General features: G+C 53.2%; 1 protein-coding gene across 1 annotated transcript; it reads left to right on the top strand.

Annotated features, from left to right (window-relative positions):
* The first annotated feature begins 2,142 nt into the window (after nucleotides 1–2,142).
* Nucleotides 2,143–19,114, top strand: LOC125449593 (transmembrane protein 109-like). Its single transcript, XM_048525426.2, has 3 exons — nucleotides 2,143–2,326; nucleotides 6,211–6,313; nucleotides 18,118–19,114. Exons 1-3 carry the CDS (start codon nucleotides 2,180–2,182, stop codon nucleotides 18,513–18,515), a joined length of 648 nt encoding a protein of 215 aa, XP_048381383.2. The 5' UTR covers nucleotides 2,143–2,179; the 3' UTR covers nucleotides 18,516–19,114.
* Nucleotides 19,115–19,506: the final 392 nt, after the last annotated feature.

Below are 19,506 nucleotides of genomic sequence, written 5' to 3'. Positions count from 1 at the left end.
TAAGGATACAACAGAGGAGTCTGGGATGATGTTGGATGCCTTTCCAAAGTAACCATAGGTATTGATGGAGTCAATGGACGGATGATTGGCTTGCATGACGGTCTGGATTGTGCACTGTAGTTTCTGTGGGTCCTGGCCAGGACAGTTGCTGTACCACGCCATGATGCATCCAGATAGGATGCTTTGTCTGGTGCACATATAAAATTTGGTAGGAGTCTTTATGGAAATGCTGAGTTTCCTGAGCCTCCTGAGGAAGTACTGGTGTCTATCCTGACCGTACTATCAATGTGGATAGATGTACAGCACAGGAACGAGCTCTTTGGCGCACGGCGTTGTGCCAGACATGATGCCAAATTAAGTTAACCCTTTCTCCCTGCCCTTGGTCTGTATCCCTCCATTTCTTGCACATTCATGTGCTTATCTAAAAGCCCCTTAAACCCCGATCGTATCTGCCTCCACCACCCACGCCCGGCAGCATATTCCAGACTCCTACCACTCACTGTGTAAAAAAAGTGCCCTCTATTTCTCCTATGAACTTTCTCCCTCTCACCTTAAATGCATGCCACTTAGTATTAGGCTTTTTAATGCTGGGAAACTGACCATCAACCCTATCTCTGCCTGTCATAATTTTATAGACTTTCATCAAGTCTCCCTTCAGCCTCCACCACTCCAAAGAAAACAACCTGAATTTTCTAGCATCTCCTTATAGCTCATACCCTGTCATCCAGGCAGCATCCTGGTAAACCTTTTCTGTATCCTTTCCAAAGCCTCCGCATCCTTCCTGTAATGTGACGACCAGAATTGAAAGCAATATTCTAAGTATGTTGTTCAACAAAGCTGCAACATGACATCCTGACTCTCCTTACTCAATTCTCCCACCAATAAAAGCAAGCATGCCATACATCTTCTTTACCACCCTATCTACTTGTGTGATCACTCTAAGGGAGCTACGGATTTGAACCCCAAGATCCCTCTGAACATCAGTGCTGTTCAAGGTCCTGCCATTACTTGTATATTTTTCCTTAACATTTTTTTTTCTAAACTGTGTTTCCTTCATCTCCCAAAGTGCAGCACCTCACACTTATCCGGATGGAATCCCATTTGCCATTTTTCTGCCGATATCTGCAACTGATCTATACCCATGACATCCTCCTACATTATCCACAAATCCATGGATGTTTATGTTGTCTGCAAACTTATTTACCCATCCATCTACATTTTCACCTAAGTCATTTATATATATATCACAAACTGCAGAGGTCCCAGTACGGATCCCTGCAGAAAACCACAGGTCATGGACTCCAACCTGAAAAACACTCTTCCACCACTACCCTCTGCCCTCTTTGGGCAAGCTGGTTCTGAACCCATGCGGCCAAGTCACTGTGGATCCCATGCATCTTAATTTTCATGATGAGCCTACCATGCAGGGCCTTACTAAAGTCCCTCCATTCCAGGCAACATCCTGGTAAATCTCCTCTGCACCTTTTCCAACGCTTCCACATCTTTCCTTTAATGAGGTGACCTGTCCTTGAATCATCTCACTGTGAAGGCCAACCGTAACGTTGCCTGAAAGCTCTGAAGAAGGTTAACTGTGCTTTCCATTCACAGATGCAGCAAGACCTCCTGAGTTTCTCCACCAGTTTCACTGGCCTACTTGCACACCGTAGGTAGTCAACGATTCTGAGTGAGGTACAGCGAAACACAGTCGGCTCTGGGAGAATACACCACACAAAATAAAAGAGAACGATGGTCCGCGAACACAACAGCCACACCGGAGCCAGACTACAAATTCTGTGGGAAGAATGGTTTCAGGCCAGTGAGTCCTCTCTGATGAAGGGTCTAGGCCCAAAACGTCAGCTTTTGTGCTCCTGAGATGCTGCTGGGCCTGCTGTGTTCATCCAGCCTCACATTTTATTATCTTGGATTCTCCAGCATCTGCAGTTCCCATTATCTCAGGCCAGTGAGTGTTCAGCAGGACTGGGAGCCCTGGCTCGCAGTGAATTCTCACCTTGTCCTGAATGGGGCATGAGGGGCAAGCGGGGAATCGAACCAGGTCTCGCAGAGCGGTGGCGGCTCCGCGGACCGAAGTGCAAGGCGATGCGCCACATCTCGCGCATGCGCCTCGCACCCCCTTGACGCTGCTATTAAGGTTGTCGCCGGCGGCTGACGGAGTGGTGACATGGCGGCGGTGTCCGGGATCTTCCTTTTCCTCTCGTTCCTCCGGGGCGCCGGGGCGGACCGAGGCCCGGGCCGCAGCCCCAGCCCCAACGTATTCCGGGAGGCGGCCGCCGCTGTCAGGGAGCTGCTGCCGGCTGGAGTGAGAGAGGTGACCGGCACCGGGAGGGAGCGGCGGAGGGGGCAGGAAAGGCCGAGGCTTCAGGGAGCGGGGTAGGCCCAAACACCCCCCCCGCGAACACACCCCCCCCCCCAAACACCCCCCCCGCGAACACACCCCCCCCCCCGAACACACCCCCCCGAACACCCCCCCCCGAACACCACACGCCCCCCCCGAACACACCCCCCCCCCCGCGAACACACCCCCCCCCCGAACACACCCCCCCCCCCGAACACACCCCCCCCCCCGAACACACCCCCCCCCCGAACACACCCCCCCCCCCGCGAACACACCCCCCCCCGAACACACCCCCCCCCGAACACACCCCCCCCGAACACACCCCCCCCCCGAACACACCCCCCCCCCCGCGAACACACCCCCCCCCCGAACACACACCCCCCCCGAACACACCCCCCCCGAACACACCCCCCCCCCCGAACACACCCCCCCCCGCGAACACACCCCCCCCCGAACACACCCCCCCCCGAACACACCCCCCCCCGAACACACCCCCCCCGAACACACCCCCCCCGAACACACCCCCCCCCGAACACACCCCCCCCCGCGAACACACCCCCCCCCGAACACACACCCCCCCCGAACACACCCCCCCCCCGAACACACCCCCCCCCCCGAACACACCCCACCCCCGCGAACACACCCCCCCCCGAACACACCCCCCCCCCGAACACACCCCCCCCCGAACACACCCCCCCCCGAACACACCCCCCCCCGAACACCCCCCCCCGAACACCCCCCCCCGAACACCCCCCCCCGAACACCCCCCCCCGAACACCCCCCCCCGAACACCCCCCCCCGAACACCCCCCCCGAACACACCCCCCCCCGACAACACACACCCCCCCCGAACACCCCCCCCGAACACCCCCCCCGAACACCCCCCCCGAACACCCCCCCCGAACACCCCCCCCGAACACACCCCCCCCCGACAACACACAACCCCCCCGAACACCCCCCCGAACACCCCCCCCGAAGACACACCCCCCCCGAAGACACACCCCCCCCGAAGACACACCCCCCCCGAACGCACACCCCCCCCCGAACGCACCCCCCCCCCGAACGCACCCCCCCCCCCGAACGCACCCCCCCCCCCGAACGCACCCCCCCCCCGAACGCACCCCCCCCCGAACGCACCCCCCCCCGAACGCACCCCCCCCCCCGAACGCACCCCCCCCCCGAACGCACCCCCCCCCCGAACGCACCCCCCCCCGAACGCACCCCCCCCCGAACGCACCCCCCCCCCGAACGCACCCCCCCCCGAACGCACCCCCCCCCCCGAACGCACCCCCCCCCGAACGCACCCCCCCCCGAACGCACCCCCCCCCGAACGCACCCCCCCCCCGAACGCACCCCCCCCCGAACGCACCCCCCCCGAACGCACCCCCCCCGAACGCACCCCCCCCGAACGCACCCCCCCCGAACGCACCCCCCCCCGAGCACCCCCCCCCCGAGCACCCCCCCCCCGAGCACCCCCACCCGAGCAGCCCCCCCGAGCAGCCCCCCCCGAGCACCCCCCCCGAACACCCCCCCCGAACACCCCCCCCCGAACACCCCCCCCCCGAACACCCCCCCCCGAACACCACACGCCCCCCCCGAACACCCCCACGCGCCCCCCCCGAACACCCCCCCCCGAACACCCCCCCCCCCGAACACCCCCCCCCGAACACCCCCCCCCCGAACACCCCCCCCCCCGAACACCCCCCCCCCGAACACCCCCCCCCGAACACACCCCCCCCGAACACCACACGCCCCCCCCCGAACACCCCCCCCGAACACGCCCCCCCCCCGAACACCACACGCCCCCCCCGAACACGCCCCCCCCGAACACCACACGCCCCCCCCGAACACACACACGCGCCCCCCCCGAACACACACACCCCCCCCCCGAACACCCCCCCCCCGAACACCCCCCCCCGAACACCCCCCCCCGAACACCCCCCCCCCGAACACCCCCCCCCCGAACACCACACGCGCCCCCCCCGAACACCACACGCGCCCCCCCCGAACACCACACGCGCCCCCCCCCGAACACCCCCCCCCCGAACACCCCCCCCGAACACCCCCCCCCGAACACCCCCCCCCGAACACCCCCCCCGAACACCACACCCCCCCCGAACACACCCCCCCGAACACCACACGCGCCCCCCCCCGAACACCCCCCCCCCGAACACCCCCCCCCCGAACACCCCCCCCCGAACACCCCCCCCCGAACACCCCCCCCCGAACACCCCCCCCCCGAACACCCCCCCCCGAACACCCCCCCCCGAACACCCCCCCCCCGAACACCACACGCCCCCCCCGAACACCCCCCCCCCGAACACCCCCCCCCGAACACCCCCCCCCGAACACCCCCCCCCGAACACCCCCCCCCGAACACACCCCCCCGAACACACCCCCCCCCCGAACACCACACGCCCCCCCCCGAACACACCCCCCCCCGAACACCACACGCCCCCCCCCCGAACACACACACGCGCCCCCCCCCGAACACACACACACCCCCCCCCGAACACCCCCCCCCGAACACCCCCCCCCGAACACCCCCCCCCGAACACCCCCCCCCGAACACCCCCCCCCCGAACACCCCCCCCCGAACACCCCCCCCCGAACACCCCCCCCCGAACACACCCCCCCCGAACACCACACGCGCGCCCCCCCCGAACACACACGCGCGCCCCCCCCGAACACACACGCGCGCCCCCCCCGAACACACACGCGCGCCCCCCCCGAACACACACGCGCGCCCCCCCCCGAACACTCACGCGCGCCCCCCCCCCGAACACACACGCGCGCCCCCCCCCGAACACACACGCGCGCCCCCCCCCGAACACTCACGCGCGCCCCCCCCCGAACACTCACGCGCGCCCCCCCCCCGAACACACACGCGCGCCCCCCCCCGAACACACACGCGCGCCCCCCCCCCGAACACACACGCGCGCCCCCCCCCGAACACACACGCGCGCCCCCCCCCGAACACACACGCGCGCCCCCCCCCCGAACACACACGCGCGCCCCCCCCCGAACACACACGCGCGCGCCCCCCCCCGAACACACACGCGCGCGCCCCCCCCCCGAACACACACGCGCGCGCCCCCCCCCGAACACACACACGCGCGCGCCCCCCCCCGAACACACACGCGCGCCCCCCCCCGAACACACACGCGCGCCCCCCCCCCGAACACACACGCGCGCCCCCCCCCGAACACACACGCCCCCCCCGAACACCCCTGAACACCCCCCCCGAACGCACACCCCCCCGATGCAAGTGTGCACCCTCCCCCCATGCACAACCCCCATTCCCCCGCACGCACGCCTCTGCCCAAGTGCCCCCGCCGCCTCCCGCATACACCACCCCCCGCACTCCTCCATCTCCCCCAAATGGACACGGACGCAGACACCCCCCGGTCACCCTCTGTCCTGTGTCTCCCTTGTGGGGTGTTGGCATGAGCCCCAGGCCCTGGGGTCTGCAGGGTTACCCCCCCCCCTTGGAGGTGTGTTAGCGTTCCCCCTCCCTCTTCTCCCCACCATCTGGCGTCTGTGGTGTGGCCATCTCCACTATCCCCTGGAGGCGGGGGGGACGTCCCCTGGTGGGGTTGGGGGGGAACGTAGTGTCCTTTCCCAACCCTCCCCCGTGTTTCCCCACTGCCTTCCGCCCCCTGCCCGTTTTGTGTTGATGGGTCTGTCATGAATTCGTCTTCCTCTTCACATTTTGAATGCAGCCTGTCCCCGCTCTGTTCTGTCCCGGATTCTGCGGTCTGTTCAGCTTTCTGCCTTGTATCGGGATCCCCTGTGCCTGAGCAAAATCACATCCACCCACCTCCCCCTCCTCTTTTTTTTGCATTTTCTAACCCGTAGACCCTACTGCACTACTGGAAAATTGCGATCAACAGCACCACAGCTGTCGTCAACCTCGTCGCTGAATTGTGTTCAGATTTGCTGGATGCTTTTGGGTTCGAAGGTAAGTGGTTTGCACAGGGACACCCCGAGGCTAGCGCAGAAGACCGTTTGCCGTGGACACGTATGCGCAGAGCAAGGGTGTGTGGGACTGCTACCCGAGTGAAAAATACAGAGATAATAACGGGACAGGGTAACGTCTGTACAGAGAGAAAGTAAGTCTTACGCAGCCTCGTTAAAGACCAGACAGAGGGAGGGCATTCCAGAGGTTAGTGCCCAGGCTGCTAAACTGTAACTAAAACTTGAGAGAGGCCGAAAGGTCAGAGTTAGGGGGAACCCCAAGGTCGGGATGTCTAGCCCCTCTACACCTCGGTTCTCCACCAGGATGCTCAGAGGGTTCCCTGGACGTAGACCCGAGCTGACTCCCATGCGCTGCCTTCCTCTACCTCCTTGAGCAGTTTCTCCTTTTCACGCTCCTCCCTTCCTTTTGAGATAAAAGGCGTGCCTGTGGGTACCCTCGGGGCATGCAATCGTGTCTGGCTGTTTCTGCGAGGCATGTGGATCGCTCCTCGTTCTAGCCCTGACTCATTTGGAGCTTTATTCCTACCTCAGCGAGCAGTGGGGGTTTGGTGATAATATTTTACCAGGGCTGGGTTTGGGCAGCTTTTTGATGGATGAGACAGCTGAGCAGAAGGGCGAGGGCAGAGACAGTAATTTCCATGTTAGTTGGAGCAGTTCAAAGGAACCTATGGGCATCCTGGTGCTTCTAATACACCTGTTAGCATCCTGTTTAAAAGAACCAGCTGATTGAGTCCTCTGTGTCAGTCAAAACCAGCCCAAACTATTCGAATCCCACTTCCCAGCAAGAATTTATCCACCTCTGCTTTAAGGAGTCTGCATTAGGGTGTTTCCATCACCTTTTCAGGATCAGAGTTGCAAAGACACTTGACCTCAACGAGATATGATTTCACCTCATCTGTTTTAGACGGTTTCTCTTGGTGTTTAAACTGCCCCACCCCCCCCCACCGAACCCACAACCCCGCGATCTATATCCTCCCATAAAAACAACCATCCTATCCACATCTACCCTGTCCAGATTTTTCAGAATCAAAAAACAGAGATCGTTGTAAAAGCTGAGCTGGTCTGGCGGCATCTGCGGGGAGGAATCAGCGCTGATGTTTCGGATCGAGTGACGTCCCCCGCTCAGAATAGTACATAATAACATTCCGCTGTGTCTCCGAATCACCAGCTGTTCCTGCATGGTGTACTAGCACACCCAGATCCCTCTGCATCTCGGAGTTTTGCAATCCTCTCACCATTTAGACAAGGTGTGCTTTTTTTCTATTAAAACCTTCCTGCCAAAATGCACAATTTCACATTTTCCCAGTCTATTCTCCTTGCCAGATGTTAGTCCTGTTCCTGAAATCTGTAATCCTTTGTAGCCCCCTTACATCCTTTTCACAACTCAATTTGCCAATGATAGTTTGTAAAATTTAAAGCCACATCTTCCAGTGATTTGTCCAAGTCTTATAAATTGTAAACAGTACCTAAAATGTTGTAATGCAGCGACTTATAAACTTTCCACTGTACTCATTTGAGTACGTGACGATAAACCTAATTCAATTCAACGGTGAGGTTCCAGCTCCGATTCCTGTAGTACACCACTTGTAACATCGAGCCAAGCTGAAAAAGACACTTTCACAATGTATTGTCTGCAATGCATTAGCCAGCGAATCTGATAAGAGTCTGGCATGAGGAGCAGAAAGTGGTGAACGAGAGAGGAGATTGAAGAGAGAGAGAAAGAGAGAGGCAGGGAGGGAGTGAAAGGAAGAAATGAAACGCAAGTATGGTTCGGGTTATGACCGGGATATGGTTTTGGACGTGAGTTGTGTTGGAGGCTGTTCGATCAGTTGCTATTTCTGGTGGGGTGTGGAGAATCTCAAATCAGCAGTGGTTGGTGTGCTCCAATGAGCCCAGATCCGAGGGGCTGAAGGGCCTGTCCCTGTGACGTAAGCACCAGGCGCTGCGTGACTGCACTCTCAAACTCCCTCCCCGAAACCACCTCCCCATAGAGGCCCTCTTTTTAGTTTTAACAAGGCCCTGCAAAATGGTAGGGTAGAGTAATTGTGAAATGGAGATACCTGAAGGGACTTTGGGCAGGGAGGGAGATATTACAAAATGGGGGGTGGGTTGCTTTGTGCGGTCAGACCAGGCCTGGAGTTACTTGGAGCCATTCTGGGCAGCAGGCCTGATGAAGGGCAGATTGGCCTCATGTACATTGACGAGAGTTACACTGCATATCTGAGAGCAAATTCACGAGAGGAGGTTACCCAAACTTTGTATTTTATTCCCTGGAGTTTAGAATATTAGGGGTTGATTTGAATTCTGGGAATGAAGATGGGAACTAATAGGGTGGGGATAGGGAGGTGGATGGGAGCTACTTCTGCCTGACGAGTCCGTGGGGAAGGGGGCATTGAATAAAAAGAGCCAGACCCTTTCGGGAGTCAAATTTGAGAAGCATTTTTACATCAGGGTGGGGACACAGCAAACTGGCTGCTCAGACCGGCAATGACAGTGATTGCTGCTTCCCAGGTTGAACAGCAGAGCAGGCTCGAGGGGCCGAACGGCTCCTCACCGGAATGGGGAGTATGCCGAGCTCACACACCAGCCTCCTGAGTCTCCCGCCGGCCCTGTGATACCGCTTCGCACCACAGTTTGGCAGCATCGTTCCACCATGGGACAGGGCCGCACTCGGGCATTGAGCTCTTCCCATGGATGCTACCTCTTGGCTCCCCACAGAGTTGGACTCTGCGTTTCTCGAGTCATCCTCTAGTCGATCAGCAAGGCGGCGCACTCCACCTTCCTGAAAGTCATTAATAAGCAGCTCCTAGACACCTCACAAATTAGACAGAAACTTTGATCCTGTGCTGAGGAAGGTGATATGAGATTGAGTGTCTAAAACTTTGCACAGGGAGCGTGATTTCAGAGGACTTTCTTCAAGGGGTATGAGGAGAGAGCAGCAGCAGGATACTGAAATTGCATGATCGCATTGAATGATAGTACAGGCTCAAGGGGCTGAGTGGCCTGCTCCTGCTCCTATTTTTTTGTGTGTAAAAGTTACCCCCTCACTTTGAACTTGTGTCCCCTACTATTTAACGCTTCTGCTGTGGGAAGGAGAGTCGAACTATCCGTGCCTGTCACAACCTTGTACACCTGAATCGGGTCACACTTCATGCTTCGCTGCTGTAGCGACACAGTCGCAGTTTGTCCAACTTTTTCCTTTTTAGCTACTTCACTCCCAAATGTCGTGTCCTCAAGGAGGAGGGGCTGCATCGCAGAGGGATTTCTGGGCAGTGAGGCCCAGTTACTGATGAGGGACTGATGGAAGGTCGGGGTGCAGGGGCTGGAGGGGCTTCCGGAGATGGGTAGGGAGGGGGTGCGGGGGCTTTCGGAGATGGGTAGGGAGGGGGTGCGGGGGCTTTCGGAGATGGGTAGGGAGGGGGTGCGGGGGCTGGGGGGTGGTGGCGGGTAAAGGGGACGGGGAGAGGTGAGGCCGTAGAGGGATTCGAACATGATGGGTGTTTCATGCGTGGGATGTTCATTGACTGGGGTTTACTGTGAGTGAGCGAGCCCAGTGTGTGATGGGTAGTTTAGAAGCTGCAAACTGAGTCAGACTAAGTGTGCTGAAGGATTTCTGAGGTCATGGTGTGGAAACGATGATCTGTTTAGTCTGTTGAAAAACTAAATATTATTTTACCTTTTCTCGACGTGAGAGGAACAGAAGTTACAAGAGGTATAGTAGTGTGCAAATAGACCAGAATAGATCCTTCTGAATCTGCACTGCCAGGAAACAGGTCACCAATTCTGTCCCCTTAAGATACACTCTAAAGCTAGAACAGAATCAGACAGAAACAGGCCCTTCAGCCCATCGTGTCTGTGCTCACCATGATGCCTTTCTAACCTAATCCTATCTGCCTACACATGTTCCATATATCTCTACTCCCTGCCTGTTGACATGTCTAATTGCCTCTTAAACTTTGCTATCCTATTGTATCTGCTTTCACCAACTGCTTTGACATCGTGTTCCACACACCTACCACCCTGTGTTTAAAAAAGGACACACACATCTCCGTTCTTGCTGCAATTATGCAGGGCCTTGGTGAGGCCGCACATTGAGTATTGTGTGCAGTTTTGGTCTCCTAGTCTGAGGAAGGACATTCTTGCTACTGGGGGAGTCCAGCAAAGGTTCATCAGACTGATTGCTGGGATGGCAAGACTGACATGAGGCAATACTGGATCGCACTGTAGTATTCTATGCCCTATGACTGGGCTTGCACTGGTTTAGATTTCGAAGAATGATGGGGAGGGAGTCTCATAGAAATGTACAAAATCCTGATGGGACTGGACAGGCTAAATGCAGGAAATATGTTCCTGACATTGGGGAAGTCCAGAGCTCGGGGACACAATCTCAGCAGAAGGGCTAAGCCACTCTCGACTGAGATGAGGAAGAATTTCTTCACTCAAAAGAGTTGTGAACCTGTGGAATTCTCTCCCACAAGATCCTAATGGGGCCACTTTATCAGATATATTTAAGAGGGAGCTGGACATGGTGCTTGTGGCTAAAAGGATCAAGGGGTATGGGGATAAAGCAGCGTGAAATTGCGTGAGTGTATTGAATGCTAGTGTGGGCTCAAGGGGCTGAGTGACCTACTCCTATTTTCTATGTAAATGTTACCCTCTCACTCTGAACCTGTGTCCCCTACTACTTAACGTTTGTGGTCTGGGAAGGAGATTCGAACAATTCACACTATCCATGCCCCTCATAACTTGATACGTTTCTATCAGGTCACACTTCATGCTTCGATGCTGTGGTGACACAATCCCAGTTTGTTCAACCTTACCTTTTAGCTAATCCACTGCAAACTACACAACATCGTGGTCAAGTCATGCGGCACAGAAGCAGACCCTTCGGCCCAACTCACTCACGCCAACCATGTTTCCCAAACTAAAGTAGCCCCATTTACCAGTGTTTGACCCATATCCCTGTGAACCTTTCCTATTCACAGACCTGTCCAAATGACCTCTAAATGTTGTAACTGTACCTGCGCCGACCACTTTCTCTCGAAGTTCATTCCAGATACAAACCCTGCTCTGTGTGAAAACGTTGCTCCTCTGGTCCCTTTTAAATCTTTTTCACCTTTTTAAAAAAAAATATGCGCCTTAGTTTTGAACTCCCCCCATCCTTGGGAAACGACCCTCGCTATTCACCTTATCTAAACCTCTCATGATTGCATGAACCTCTATAAAGTCACCCAATAACCACCACCTCTCCACTGATCAAAGTCCCAACCTCTCCTTATAAGTCAAACCTTCCATTCCCAGTGACATCCTGGCAAATCTTTTCGGAACCCTCTTGAGTTTAATAATATCCTTCCTATTCGAGGGCAACCGTAACTAGACACAGTATTCCAGAAGAGGCCTTAGCAATGTCCTGTGCACCCTCAGCATAATGCCCCAATGCCTATACTCTGTGGCTTGAGCAATGAAAGCAAACGTGCTAAACATAGATAACAAGGTGTAGAGCTGGATGAACACAGCAGGCCAAGCAGGATCAGAGGGGCAGGAAGGCTGACGTTTCGGGCCTAGACCCTTCTTCAGAAAAAGGGCCTAGGCTGGAAACGTCACCTTCCTGCCCCTCTGATGCTGCTTGGCCTGCTGTGTTCATCCAGCTCCACACCTTGTTATCTCAGATTCTCCAGTATCTGCAGTTCCTACTATCTCAGAAACACCTTAACCACCCTTGTCTACCTGTGATGCAACTGAATCCCTAGGTTTGACAACACTATGCAGGGCCCTGTATTGACTGTATAATTCCTGGCCTTGTTTGTTTTACTAAAACACAATACCTGGCATTTATCCAAATTAAACTCCATCTGCCACTCCACACCTCATTGGCCCAATTGATCAAGATGCCCTTGTAATCTTAGATAACCTTCTTCAGTGTCCAGCGTACCACCAATGTTTGTGTCATCTGCACACTTACTATTCAGACCACTGACATTTTCATCGAAATCATTCATATAAAAATTACAAACAGCAGAGATCGCAGCACCGATCCTTGGGAAACACCGCTGGTCACGGTCAGAAATACACCTCTCCACAACTTTATCTTCTACAGCGAAGACAATTTCATATCCAGCTGACCACCTCACAGAAGATCCCATGTCACTTAACCTTTTGGAGCAGCCTACCGTGAGGGACTCCGTTAAATAATGTGTGCATGCAGAGAACGTGAACTGCCTTGTGCTCATCTATCATTCTTTTGGGGAGTCAGTACTGAGGGGGGATGTCTGTACTGTCTAGCAGTACTTATCTCTTGGAATAATATTTTCGCATCTCTTCAGGTCATTTTGTACCTTGGGACTCTCGGAGGCACACACTAACTAGTGGATGAATAAGGAGTCAGTTGGAGTGTAGTGAATATTGTCTCACAAAGAACGATACGCACAGGAACAGGCCCTTCGGCTGTCCAAGCCTGCACCAACATATTTTTGCCCTTCCACACTAGAAGTGTATTCCTCTGTTCCCTTCCTGTTCATGTATTCTTCCAGGTGCTTCTTCTTGAGTGTTATAACTCTGTCAGCTTCCACCACCACCTCTGATGATGCTTTTGAGGCACTCACTGCCCTTTACCTGAAAAACTTGCCTCTCACACCTCGTTTAAAGTCTTACCCCCCCCCCCCCCTCCCCCTGCACTGCACCTTCAATCTGTGCCCCCTAGTAATTGACCCCACTACCCTGGGAAAAAGCCTCATACTTTCCGCCATATCCATACAGTGAAAACGAGCCCAGTCTATCTGACCTTGCTTCATAGCTAAAATCCACCCCCCCCCCACCCCCAATACCAGGCAAGGTCCTGGTGAACCTTTTCTGTACCCTATCCATGTGGTAGTCTGGTGACCAGAACTGTATGCAGTATTCCAAGTGTGGCCCAATTAAAGTTCTATAAAGCTACAGCATAACTTGCCTATCCCTATACTCAGTGCCCCTGCCAATGAAGGCAAGCATGCCATAGGCCTTTTTCACTACCTGCGCTGCCATCTTCAGTGAGCTCTAAACCTGCACGCCCTCTGCATATCGATACTCCTAAGGGTTCTGCCATTCAGTCTGTAATTTCCACCTATACCTGACCTTCCAAAATGCATTGCCTCACGTTTGTCCGGATTAAACTCCAAATGCCATCTCTCTGCCCATGCCTCTAGCTGATCTATATCTTGCTGTATCCGTGAACCATCCGCAACTTCTCCAATCTTTGTATTGGCTGCAAACTTGTTACTTAGACCAGCTATGTTTTCCTTCAAACCATTTATATAGATCACAAACGGAAGAGATCTCAGCACTGATCCCTGTGGAACATCACTAGTCACGACTCTCATTCCGAAAAGCATTCTTCCACCACTACCCTCTGTCTCCTGTGACTGAACCAGTTCTGTATCCACCTTTGCCAGCTCAACCCCCCCCCCCCCCCCCCCTGTTACCATGTGACTTCACCTTCTGTACCAGCCTGCCATGAGGGTCCTTGTCAAAGGCTTTACTGAAGTCCACGTAGATCATCAGCTGTTTTTCCCTCATCAGTCATCTTTGTCACCTCCTCAAAAAACTTGATCAAGTTATTGACGCTCAGCCTTCCCAGCACACACCTATGCTGTCTATCGCTAATAAATCCATTTGCTTCTAAATGCACATAGATCTCATCCTTGAGAATCTTTTCCATCAATTCCCCTACCACTGATGTGAGGCTCACAGGCCTGTAATCTCCTGGATTATCCCCGTTACCCTTTGTAAACTACGGGACATCTATTGGCTATCCTTTTGCACGAGGTAATAACTTACAATGGAGATGACTGACAGCTGTGCTCCACATGGCTCACTGCTTTACAACAACAGTGGCTGGCCTTTTGATCCCCTGCTTCATTCACGTGCTGATGCTCCATTCGTGCATGCGCGCACGCACACACACTTCTCAACTCTACCCCTTCCCACCCTATCAACATGCCCCTCCCTTGCCTTGGGTTCCGTCGCGCACACATGCGCAAACATCTGGGAAAGATTGACTGGAAGGACGGGTAGGATGTGGGCAAAAGGCAGGAGGTTGGCATTAGGTCGTAGAGGTGGTACGGGCATGATGGACTGAATAGCCTCTTCCTTCACTATAACAAAGTGTGATTTGGAGGTAGAGGGAACCTAATTGAGCTCTTTCAACTTGTGTCTTCCGGGTAGGTCTACCTCAGTCTACTCCTACACTGCCTCCCAGCAGCATCGTCTGAAACCAGGGTGTTACCTGTCTGCACCCATCTCTACCTCTCCACCTCCACCATCTCTGCACCATCACCTCTACACTGCCATCACCTGGTTAGCAGGGACAAGTAGGACCAAAGGGTCTGTTTCTGTGCTCTACGACTGTATGCAGTCAGCTGGGCAGCTTGTTTGTAGCAGGCTTTCCTCCACCATGTTTAAAAACAGGAGCCTTTTCAAGCTAGTCGCTGTATAAAGTAGCCTAAGCTGTGTTTCAGCAAACTGGAGTCTTCCAAACAATATAAAGTGTCTTTCTACCAATAGTTATGTCTAAATCTCAAAGTGAACTCTGGAGAAATAACATTTTTTTTGCTTTTTTTTAAGTATATACCCAGAATGCTATCCACGCACAACCGTGTGCCGTTTGTTTCCCCTTTAACTACTAGCCATCACCAGCAACCACCTGTCTAGTCATAGAGTCACACAGACTCTTTGGAAACAGACCCTTTGGTCCAACCAGTCCATGCTGAACATGTCCCCCAACTAAACCAGTCCCACCTGCCTGCTTCTGGCCCATATCTTTCCAAACCTTTTCCTATTCACATACTTATCCAAATGTCTTTTAAATGGCGTAACTGTCCCCACCTCCACCGCTTCCTCAGGAAGCTCATTCCACACACGAGCCACTCTCCGTGTACAAAAACTGTCCCTCGTGTCCTTATTAAATCTCTCTCCCCTCGCCTTAAAAATATTAGATTAGATTCCCTACAGTGTGGAAACAGGCCCTTCGGCCCAACAAGTCCACACTGCCCCTTGGAGCATCCCATCCCCCTATAACCCTCACACCCCTGAACACTATGGGAAATTAGCGTGGCCAATCCACCCTCAACTGCACATATTTGGACTGTGGGAGGAAACTGGAGCACCTGGAGGAAACCCACGCAGACACGAAGAGAATGTGCAAACTCCACACAGACAGTCGCCCGAGGTGGGAATCGAATCCGGGTCCCTGGTGCCGTGAGGCTGCAATGCTAACCACTGAGCCACTGTGCCCTGCAGTCTTGAAATCCCCCACCCTAGGGGAAAGATTCCTACAATTAACTTTATACCCCTCATGATGGTAAGAGAACGGGCCAGGATGGGCGGGTTTCTCCCGTTATGACAGCTTCACTTCTTCCCGTCTGTTCTCCGACAAAAGCAAAAATCTCAGTTGGAATTTTACGGCACCTTTAGTGTGGGGAAAATATCCCTAGGCACTGTGTTATCAAACAAAGCATACCACCAAGCTAGAGGCCAGTTTTAGCTTAAATTAGCCAAACACTTTTTGTTTAAAAAGTTTGCTTTGAAGGAGTGTCTTTAAAGGAAGGTAGAGATGTGAAGAGCGTAAGGTTGAGGGAGAGCATCCCAGAGTTCAGGAATTGAAAGCATGACTAATAATGTTGCATCAATACATTAGGGCTGCTGAAAAGGCCAACACTGATAATTCTTGTGGGGGCTGTAGGGCAGGTCGAGAGTGATGAAGATAGGGAGGTGTGATGTAGTTGCGGAGATTGGAAAACAAAGTTGAGAATTTAGCCAATTAACCATTTCTAAATGAAACCCATTACAGGCAGTGGAAACATCAGACGTAGGGTTGATTGAAGCATGTACTGAGACACCACTGGGAGTAGTTGAGGGGAACAGTAATGATGGCTTCAGGAGGGAATTAAATGAGAGACAAGTGGGTGGTGTTACGGTCACACAGGATATTTCAAATCCCATGCCAAAATCCAGCTTGATAGATCATTTTTAAAGGTTTGACGAGGTGGTCTTTTACTCAAACACAACACTGCTAATTTGGTTTTATCTACTAAACAAGTTTACTATGCAAAAGAAATGAAGATTTTTAAAAATTGACATAATTACATGTACCACAGATTTGCAAACACACGGCAAAAATAAAATCCTATCGACACCAACACACATCGCTTTGCAGAACGTCAATGCAAGAGAAGAGAGAGTTCCATTCTCTTGTGTTTACAGGTTTGGCTCGCCTTTAAAATGTTGAGAGTTTCGTCGCCTTTTCCTTGAATAGTCACAGGATGTTGCTGGGTATGGAAGGTTTGAGTTAATAGGAAGCACTGGATAGGATGGGACTTCTTCCTTTGGGGCGTAGGAGTTTGAGAAGTGACCATGAAGAAGTTTATAAAATAATGAGGGTCATAGATAGAGTGAATGGGAGGTGTCTTTTCCCGAGGATGGGGAGCTTCAAGAGTAGGGGACACATTTTTAAGGTGAGAGGAGAAAGATTAAAAAAAAGACAGGAGATGCAAATATTTTACACAGAGGATAGTTGGCATGTGGAATGAACGTCCAGAGGAAGTGGTGGGTGTAGGTACCGCTACAGCATTAAAAAGGCATTGGGATAAGTGCGCGAATAGGAAAGGCTTAGAGGGACCAAGCAGAAGTCGCTGGCAAAGCTCAGCGGGTCAGGCAGCGTCTGTGAAGGGAAAAAACAGAGTTAATGTCTCGGGTCCAGTGACCCTTCCTCAGAACTGGGTCCGGTGACCCTCCCTCCGAACAGTTCTGAGGAAGGGTCACCCGACCGGAAACGTTAACTCTGTTTTTTTCCTTCACAGACGCTGCCAGACCCGCTGAGCTTTTCCAGCAACTTCTGGTTTTGTTTCCTGGCTTACAGAATCAGCAGTTCTTTCGGTTTTTATTAAAGTTTAAAGAGATATGGGCCAGGAGCAGGCAGGTGAGACTGGTTTAGTTTGGGATTATGCTCGGCATGGCTTAGGTGGACCAAAGGATCTGTTTCTGTCCTGTATAATCTGTAATTGAGCTTAGATATTCTCATCTTCAAATAAGCCCTTCAGTGGTCAAACAGCCATTCCTGGCCTGCAATTTCACATGAAAATTCTTACATTAAGATAATCTATTTGTTAACTGTTCTGAACTAACTCCTCTCTCCCAAAGAAACTGTTCTTATGAATAACTTCAATCAGGACCACAAACTGAATTTAAAAGCTTTCCAATCTATGGGTTTAGCCCCTAATCCAAAAAGAATTCTGATTCTTTCGATCCAAAAGCCAGCTGATGCTTTTAAATGTTTGCTTTCTGATTGTAAATCTCTCTCAGTATGCGAAATTCCCAGGAGCTCCCTCTCTCGCATACTCATTTGAAAATCCAGACTTCAAAAAGCCCGACAACAATCATCCAGACCAAACCCCTCATGCCAGCAGTTAAAAAAACCAAACTCTTAAATAAATAGTATAAATATTGTGTGGATTGTATACCTTGTATCACAACAGAAGGAGATGGTGAGCAACTGCAATAAGATGATGGAATTGGTGAAGCTGCTTGCAAGAATTAAACATACGTAAAGGTTGGCTGAGCCAAATGACCCATTCCTTCGCCATGCCCTTGATCTTGTTGCAGTTAGTGGGATGTTGCTGTGTACAGGTTGGGCATTTTCTCGGCTTCAGGCATGTGTTGAGATCATTAAAATGCTCTGCAAAGGCGCAGTTTGGTTCTGTCATCCTTGCCCTTGTTGTCATCAGGTCCATCTCTTTTCTCCTGTCCTCCCTGTAGGTGGAGAGCTGGACACGGACCGCGAGACTCTCCGGCGAGCTCTGAGCTGGGGCCTGGCCGCTCTGCTGATTTACTTGATGCTCTCGGCAGTCCTGCACCTGCTGGCCTACCTGGCAGGCCGCCTGCTGTGGCTGGTCAAGCTGGGCCTCTTCTTCCTGGCCGCTGGCTACGTTGTGGCCACCTGCGACGACGAGAAAAGGAGGAACACCCTGCTCCTGGGCCTGGGCGCTCTCTACCTCCTGCTGGGCCGACTGCCACTCCCTTTCATGGGTAGCCGTTGCACACCCAGCCAGCACCAGCACCACTTAGAGAGTAAGGTCGCTGCTCTGGAGCACCAGCTGGCTGAGATGGAGCGCAAGGTTCACCAAAGAAAACTCTATGATTATGACTACGAATAGGAAGGGAAGGGACCAGCCTAAACACACTCAGGTGAGCCTTGGCACCAGGGCTGGTCATATCCTTCCCTGCAAAGTTCTGGTTCTCAAAATGGAAGGCCCCCCCCTCCTCCCCAAGGACAAGTGAGGGGAAAACAAAACACTAGGAGCATTCTTCTCCCAGTTACTCTCAGGTATCACCCCAAGTCCAGGCTGCTGTAACCAACTGTTAACCGCAGGGGAAAGTTTTAACGTCCTGTTGGATCTAGGAGAGATGTGTCACCGATGCCTTTGTTGTTTGTCCCTCACTCATCAGGACAAATGTAAGAATGCCAAATTTCAGATGTTCGCAGCAATGGAGAGAAACTGGCAAGTTGACATTGATTGGACAAAGTGTGGAATTACGAGTAAGTTTATGACCCATTGCCTGATGAATCTCACCGTCTTACCCACTCTTCCCTGATTGCTTACAAAGTAGCAGCGTAAACACAACTCACATTGAGTCCCCGTGCCTCATCTGTCAAAGCGTCGCAGTCCCTTCCATAGTGCTTGGTTTCAAAAGCGATCCTTTTTCATTTTAGATCAATGTTTTAAAATACTGAAAAATAAAAGGATATTGTCTACGTACGCCTCCACCTTTGTATAAGATGAAATTTCAGTAATGTGTCTCATCACATAATATTTGACAGTGAAACATGAGACTTACAGCATTGGTCCTTCTCCCGGGCACGCACGCGCTCACACACATACACTGTCTCTCACACATGTGCACGCACACCCACTCTCTCGCTCACACACGCACACACTCTCTCTCACCTGCACATTTGTGGCACACTCATTCACCCATGCACATGCGCACACACATGCATTATACATGCACATGCATTATATACACACGTGCGCGCACATGCATTATACACACATGCATTATACATGCACATGCGCACACACATGCATTATACATACACATGCATTATACATACACATGCATTATACACACACATGCAAATCTGGC

This window comes from Stegostoma tigrinum, chromosome 46 (assembly GCF_030684315.1).
Source record: "Stegostoma tigrinum isolate sSteTig4 chromosome 46, sSteTig4.hap1, whole genome shotgun sequence".
NCBI classification, from domain to species: Eukaryota; Metazoa; Chordata; class Chondrichthyes; order Orectolobiformes; family Stegostomatidae; genus Stegostoma; species Stegostoma tigrinum.
This window is presented reverse-complemented; position numbering and strand designations above follow the sequence as displayed.